The sequence below is a fragment of the Syzygium oleosum genome, unplaced genomic scaffold (assembly GCF_021117445.2).
Source record: "Syzygium oleosum isolate NSW1041296 unplaced genomic scaffold, Sole_v2.1 Sole_v2.05, whole genome shotgun sequence".
NCBI classification, from domain to species: domain Eukaryota; kingdom Viridiplantae; phylum Streptophyta; class Magnoliopsida; order Myrtales; family Myrtaceae; genus Syzygium; species Syzygium oleosum.
Window position 1 is genome coordinate 2,523,872 of NW_026607489.1, and position 7,316 is coordinate 2,531,187.

General features: G+C 40.6%; 1 protein-coding gene across 2 annotated transcripts; it reads right to left on the bottom strand.

Moving 5' to 3' along the window:
• Window positions 1-1,397: 1,397 nt before the first annotated feature.
• Window positions 1,398-4,427, bottom strand: LOC115661588 (protein OSB1, mitochondrial-like). 2 transcript variants are annotated; one of them, XM_056311190.1, is made up of 6 exons: window positions 3,937-4,427; window positions 3,585-3,723; window positions 3,430-3,486; window positions 3,103-3,181; window positions 1,970-2,410; window positions 1,398-1,749 (listed from the first exon to the last, which is right to left on the bottom strand). In XM_056311190.1, exons 1-5 carry the CDS (start codon window positions 4,260-4,262, stop codon window positions 2,139-2,141), a joined length of 873 nt encoding a protein of 290 aa, XP_056167165.1. In that variant the 5' UTR covers window positions 4,263-4,427; the 3' UTR covers window positions 1,398-1,749; window positions 1,970-2,138. The 2 variants fall into 2 exon arrangements, with proteins under 2 accessions (XP_056167165.1, XP_056167166.1); XM_056311191.1 differs by lacking the exon at window positions 3,430-3,486 and having other exon boundaries at window positions 3,937-4,424.
• Window positions 4,428-7,316: the final 2,889 nt, after the last annotated feature.

Sequence of the window (7,316 nt, forward strand, 5' to 3'; positions counted from 1 at the left end):
AACACAAACGCGAAAAAACGAATGCTCATCATATAAGGAATCCCCCTCAGAATACAGGGCGTGCAATAGGGTGGATGATCATCACTTAAAGAATCCACATTTGGTTACGACTCAAGCGGAATCCACTAAAGAGATACGGAGTTAAGTTAAACTTTAAGTCAAGAAGTTAATTAAAAAATTCATTAAAGCACAAACTTACCCTCAAGAAAACCTTAAGAGGGGTTCATATGGACACAACTTGGAACGACCCTTCAAATACGGCCAAATACTGAGACACCAGCCTATCATTATCCAACTCAATGACTCTAGAAACAAAGTCAAATGGTTATGACTCAGTAAGTACACAGAAAGACTAAGACTCTTCTCGGGTTTTGCTGAGTACTCGGGGCATAATTTCGTCTGGAAGACTCCAATTTCCATGAAACTTGACTCGTTTGAAACTAGAGACCTGGAGCTTTCCATCAATATATTATAAGACCACATTGGAGCACGAAACCATCATCAAATGTCATAAGAAAGTGACCCTTGAAATTCTGTTGATGAACTTAACCTCTTAAGTAATTTTGCATAAATTGTTGCATAAAGCTTAATTTTCTCGAGATGTTCCTTCATCATGCTCATTTGGAATCTAGATTTAACCCCTATCACCATTTGCATGTTTGGCTCTTCGTTGTTGTGAACCGCTTTCAGCCGTCCATTTTGTTTTGCAGAACCAGAATAGGTAGATAGGTTCTGCTGTGACTTTCCCCTATACATACCTGTTTCGTATCTAATTCGAAATGGAGTAGAACAGAAGAGGTGCCAAAGATTGATGATACCCTCCTTAACACTACCTTGTACTCCCGTTCAAGACTTGGGAATATGCTTCCAACCAAATGTTTCCCGCTTCGGGGATACCGAGTCATTCATGCACAATGCCATACAACCGTCTCCATACGAGATACCAATTGGTGATTTTATCGGAGCCCTCAGATGACAGTGTTTTGGATTCACCTCATCCCAGGGCAATCTCTAGTTAATAGGAATCACAAGTTCAGCATAGAGGAGAATATTTTGGAATAGTTACAGCCAGGAGCCACCTGAAGCGAACTCCAACTTCCACTCCATTTAGCCAACTTCATGAATCTCACAATGACAAATCGTCCTCGTTGCCATTTTGAATTTTCCTAGACATATGCATTTGTTGACACAGGCATCTGGTGGAGACTAAAGCAGCTGTCTGAATTGGTTGAGGCTGGCTTTTAGTCTCATCCTTCCTTGTCCCTTTCCTAGCTTCTTCTTTTCCGAATCTTTCCGACGTACACTCCGTCTTCCAGTATCGTACTTCTTTCTCATTCAACACAAACTCAACCTTCAACAAGAAAAAGAGGAAATTCTCGTGTCCTCTAGGCACTTAGTGACCAAATTTCATGCATGACTAGCGAAAATTAATTTTCTATGTAGAGGTAGTAAATTACAGTCATAGACATCACAGGCACTACAAAAGAATTACAACACAGAAAACTATATATTGAAGCTTTGGAAAATCAAAATTGGAGGAATCAGAGAAACGCGGAGATTATCACCACTCGTCTTTGAGTTTCTTCGCTACTTCCCTGACTACCATCATGAGCTCCATAACAGACACCTTCAGTGCTTCCAGATACATCTTCCAGAAAATATCATCTGACCAGTCCAATCCAGTTATGTCCACAAGAAATAACGAGACGCCGAATCATAATTCAACTTTCAGGAGAAAATACTTGCGTCCTGCAAAAATTATACGCTATAATCCTGGAAAACAGAAAAACAAAACTTTCAGTATAATTTTTATATATATATATATATATATATATATATATCACTCATAATTTATATAAATCCACATATATGTATAAAACTGGAAATGAGTAACTGGAAGTTTCTTTAAGGGCAACTGATATGCTAATACTGACTTTATAATAAGTCATGTTAAATTGTACAGATTTACCTCCTTCCATAAGGGAATGGCAATTTGCCGCTCGTACAACATTGTTTCCAAGGACAGGCCTTGCTTCAGTGCCGCAGGAGAATTTCTAGGGGACATTATCCGCTCAGTTGAATAGTGGAAAACCTCTCGAGTCCCCATTAACACTTCGGCTTGGCCAACAAAAGAATCCCTATTCATCATACACCCATGAAGAGATACGGCGGGGAAAATGATTCCCTGGTAGTCCTTTTCCTCCCATTCGTGAATCGAGCAACTCCAGTTGTCTTTGAATCCATGGAGGATCATCTGAACAAAGCCAAAGGGATTCACCCGTATCCCTGTGCTTAAAATCAGGTTGCCTTGGGTTCACCTTGCTTGTTCTGTTATCCCACCATTCATATGGATTGGCAAAAAAGATTTGCCACAACTGCAGGCGATCTTTACGCTTCTCAGATAAAGCTCCTAAATTCATGATAGACTATGGGTCAATGCACAAATGAATAGAGAATTGCAAAGTCAACTGACAATAACAAATCACTTTTCATTCTGAGATTAAAAACTGTTTGGTCAGACACTCCATTATGTGGTTTATTGAGTAGGCCAACAGAATAAATGTTAAAGTCCCAGCAAAAACAAGCAACTACTTCTATTTCCCATCCAATCCAGATGGTTCAAAAGTTGCTAAGTTTCCAGCTAAATCAAGCAAGAATTCCTATTTCCCAGACCCAATTCCATTTAGAGGGTTAAAAAACTTTGGCCTCGTCTAACAATTATGCAAACAAAGCGAAGAAACAGAGAAATCCGTGAGCCAACAACTCCAACAGCAGAAATTAGCAACATTCCCCATTGAGGAAAAAAGTGCCCATTGTCAATTACAGAACTGATACTCTGTGCAGACAAAAGTTCCATATATAAGACGTTGGGTACCTAGTTTCCTCAGTAATCAATCAAGTCAAGTCCATACACTCATTAATGAAGCCCAAAAAAATCAGGATATTTTGCTTACACTGTACCAACAAAAGCTAAATCCCTGCTGAACATTCTACTCAGCTCTTTGTCCTACCCAAATTAAGAATCCCTCCAAAACCATAACTTGACCTTTGATCCACCACAAAAGAAAGTATCAAACAATAAGTTGGGAGACATTACTTAACCTGATTTCGATTCTGCAGATGTGGGTAAACATTGGTCTTTACAAGTTTGAGCGACATAGTTTAACTCTTTGACAATTACCTAAAGATAACAGACAGAAAGGACAGTTTTATTAGTCAAACATACTCTCTCAAAACAACTTTCCGTTGCTAGTCATAATATGCATATGCAAAAAGCAAAAGACTCCAAGGTTTTACAATTGATGACACCCTAAATAAGAACAAGCATGTGAAATGATAAAGAAACAACAAGGATCATGCACGTTTCTATCCACTGCCCCTTAAATTGCGGAAGAAAAAACTTAAGCTAAACCATTAGAATCAAACCACCATTCCGCCAGTGAAGTTAGAACTCGAAAGAATGCTCTTTTTTTGTCCCTCCCTGTTCTGAGATCCAGTTTCACATTATTAGCATGATAAGCAAAAAGCATCGATCATCACCCAACAAATTGGTCGCAGATTGTCATGATATTTTCAATGGTTACCTCGTAATAAGTTCTGATCTGTCCACCCTCAGAAGCCTTCTCGTAGCTCCCTAATTGACCTGAAACATACACGAAATCCTCCGGCCTCAAATGCTTCCACGATATCTCAGCCATCTCGTCCCACATCTTCAGCGATATCCTGTTCACAAACCGCACACAAACTTCAAGCTCTTCGGTGACAACACTTTGTAATTCACAGGTAACAAGAGGGAAATAACCGGACACAGAGGAGTGATCAAACATCAGGTCAATGACAATCAATCCGCGACCTCCTATCCTAAGATTCTACGCAAAACCTCGGCAACGCAATGATCTGGTTCGATACCGAATCAAACAACCGCGACCTTCTTACCTAAACCCGCGCCCCGAATCGCGAGGCGTGTGGACGCGGAGCAGCGTCGAGACGCCGAACCGGCCGTCGCCCGCCGAGACCCGCCGCAGCGGGAAGAGGACCGATCCGATGAAGCTCGCGGAGTTCGCTACCTGCTCGTGCCACCGGACGGTGGTCGGCCTCTGGAACCGGAGGGCGTGCCGGTACACGGCGCTCCCGGAGGCGCCGGGATCGCCCTCCCGCGGCGCGGGGCCGGCGGCGGGGGGCGGCGGGGAGGGAGGGGAGAGACGGCGGAGCGGGAACGGCGCGGTGTTGCGCATGAAGGTTCTGAGACGGTAGGTCGTCATCGGAGAGAGAAATGGGAACCGGTGGATGTCAAAAATTTGGCCGGCGGTGTTTCTGAGAATGGAGTTCGTTTGAAGAAGACGGCGGTTGAAGTTGCGCTTGCTGGCGGTACTAGACTCCCGAGAATAGGAGTGATCGGTTCCGGAGTGAATCGTTCCCTTGAAACTGAGAATCGAACCAGAAGGGCCGGCTTTGTGAGACTGGGAACCAGCCCACTTAGTCTTGGAACTGGACCGGGATAGGCTGAATCCAGGAACCGATAGTGATATCATTCTTTTTTTTTTTTATCTCCAATTTACTGCAAGATTGCAACTGTTGTTGTTGCATAGTCTAAGCTCTCATTTTTTTAGTATTTTGGATTTTTAATCAATGAAAATCTTGGCGGAAAGACGATAAAGATGTGATATAATATAATCGAGTATCATTAACTTGCTAATAAAAATATGTATTGGTCCGGTCCGGGTGATTCGGTCTATACCTGAAATTGGGAACCAGACTGATAATCACCGGTTCCTAATTTTAGGAATCAAGATCTAAACTGGTTCTCGTGGAAACGTCCCAGAATCGGCCGGTTTTGGTGATCACTCCTACTTTGAGACTTGTCTTCGGGATAGGGATGCATTAAATGGATGGATCAGTTCGGATTGGACTGTGATGGATTGGAAGTGGGTTTAATTAAAAAAATTCATACTTGTTTCGACTCGGACTCAATTCATACCAAACGCAATATGGAATTCAATTATTAGCGATTTTTTTTTAGGAAATAGTATACTAAAATCAACAAATTAATTAAAGAAACTAAACATGGAAAAAATTAGGAAATAATGAAAAAAAACGCTTAATCCTTTAAGCTATTGGAATCTTATCTTGTTATTTCTCTTAAAGCTAGAAAATTAAGCTTAATTAAGCTACAAATCAGGCTTTACTTGATGGTTATTTATAGTGTTGACAATTAGACCTTTTCCACTTCCTCTTTACCTAAAACACTCATCGACACAGTAATCTGACTATATTGCCTTCTATGGGTCCCACTTTTTAATATCCCTCTTCGGCCAATGTTTCAATTAATTGTTTCATTTTTCCTAATCATGTCCCCTTTTTTCATTGATTTTCTATTTCTTTTCTTATGGGTCCGACGTTCACTTTCTTCTTCCTTCTCTCCTTTCTCTCTCATGTAACCACCCAAAGCATTAGAGAGGTAGAGAAATGGAGGCTTCGACGCATGTGTAGGCGGAAGCAGTTGAGCTAGTCCTCAAGGCAGCACCTTCTTAAGTCGCCTGAGTGAAAGACTCTGCACCACATGCCTTACGGCAACAAAAGGATCGTGTTCACGGAAAGTAGCGCTTACTGGTGGGGCATCAAGAGGATTTACACTTTGCATCTTATGAGCCCGATGAAGGTGGAGTCATTCGCGCCAATGAGGAGGAGCTGGAAAGGCTAATGGGGAGGCTGAGGGCGGCGGCCTTAAGGCATACTATCCACAATATGAAACACTTCATCAAAAAACTTTCTCTGAACAAAGAATCAATAAGATTCGCAAAAACAGCATTACTCACAAACAAGTCATTTTAGCATTTCATTACCTCCAAGAGCCCGAGAGTCAATTTCCTCACCTTCTCCCCATTTATCTGTCGAAAAAATTGACCGACCATGTGCTATATTTCAAAGAATTGAGCCTTGTACCATCTTCAACCATTTCATCGAGCAGCTTATGTACAGTCCTCAACTCGCCAACCTTATATTACCCATTGATCAAAATAGTGTAAGAAACATAGCTTGGGCAATGCCCCCAGCTCCTCATATCCAAAACACCCTATACCCATACCTAGTCTCAAAATATAACACCACTAATCAATCAAGCGGTTAAAATTAGTCAAGGAACACATGTAGGGCTTGACATCAGCCAAACTCCTAATGACCCATAACATGACATCTTTGTCCAAGACAACATAAAAGGAAGAAACGAAAGAGACGAACCGATGATGCGCCTCCTCGAACCGTTTCGCGTTGCAAAGAGCGTGAATTAGCTACTGAAGTTAACGAGTCAAATTGGTAGCCCCAGAGACGGTGGGTTACAAGGAGGCGGAGGGCTTCGTCAACGTCTTGGTGGCGAGTTGATGTGGCCTTGACTAGGATATGTGAATACAAGGACATGACCTTTCTGATTCTCCATTTTTCCGCATTTGAAAGAGAACGGAGAGAAGAGAGAAGGTTAAGGTAAGTGGATGTAGGATCCACAAGAAAAGATATAGAAAATCAATAAATAAAAAAAAGGGACACCACAAAAAATAAAAGGAACACTTTCTTAGATAAGAAGTGGAACCCACAAAAGGCAATATTGTTATAACACTGTGTTGAGAACTCTTTTAACCAAATAGGGGTGGAAAAAATTTGCCCATAAACACAAAAACCAAACATGGTCTTTACCAAAGGAATATTTGCATAAGGAAAAATAACACAATTCATCGACGTTTATATTCTTTTTGTTTTATTTTATTTTATTTATATTTTGGGTTTGATCTAGTAATTAAAATGGGCTGAATATGGATCCAGTGGAAACCACAAAGATCCACATAGACCGGGGCATAATATTTTAAACTCATTTCGACCTATTTGTAAAATTTAAATGGACCATTATCAATTTGGCCCACTAAAATTAAGTTGAAAGATGGATTTCTAGCTCATATTGCCATCTCCAGTGGAGAGGAAAATTCCGATTTCTCAGTTCACTTGTCATTCCCATTTCATTTTTGCACTCTATTAACTGGAAAAAAGAAAAGACAAGAAAAGAAAAGGAAATGTTATTGGAATTACTTTTGAAAATAAGTTTAGATTATCGTAGGATAAGATAGGGTATTTCTACGAATCCACAATTGGGGATTGTTGACTGACAGTTGGAATAGATATCGGTCATTTATTGAAACTCTCAAATTTAGATACATAAGATATTTATGATAAAGATGTCATTTAAATTCATTACTCTGGATTACCATTTTGTCAATTGTCAGTATAGGGCCATATTTATTTATCTTCTGGGGGCATGGATATTATTGAAA

Bases quoted from the DNA above. Each gene is read 5' to 3' on its own strand.
- LOC115661588 (XM_056311190.1), bottom strand. From the start codon at position 4,262: ATGACGACCTACCGTCTCAGAACCTTCATGCGCAACACCGCGCCGTTC. The intron at 3,724-3,936 runs GTAAGAAGGTCG...GTTTGTGAACAG, and splicing joins GATTCGGGGCGCGGGTTTAG to GATATCGCTGAAGATGTGGG. The intron at 3,487-3,584 runs GTAACCATTGAA...ACTGGATCTCAG, and splicing joins AGATCAGAACTTATTACGAG to AACAGGGAGGGACAAAAAAA.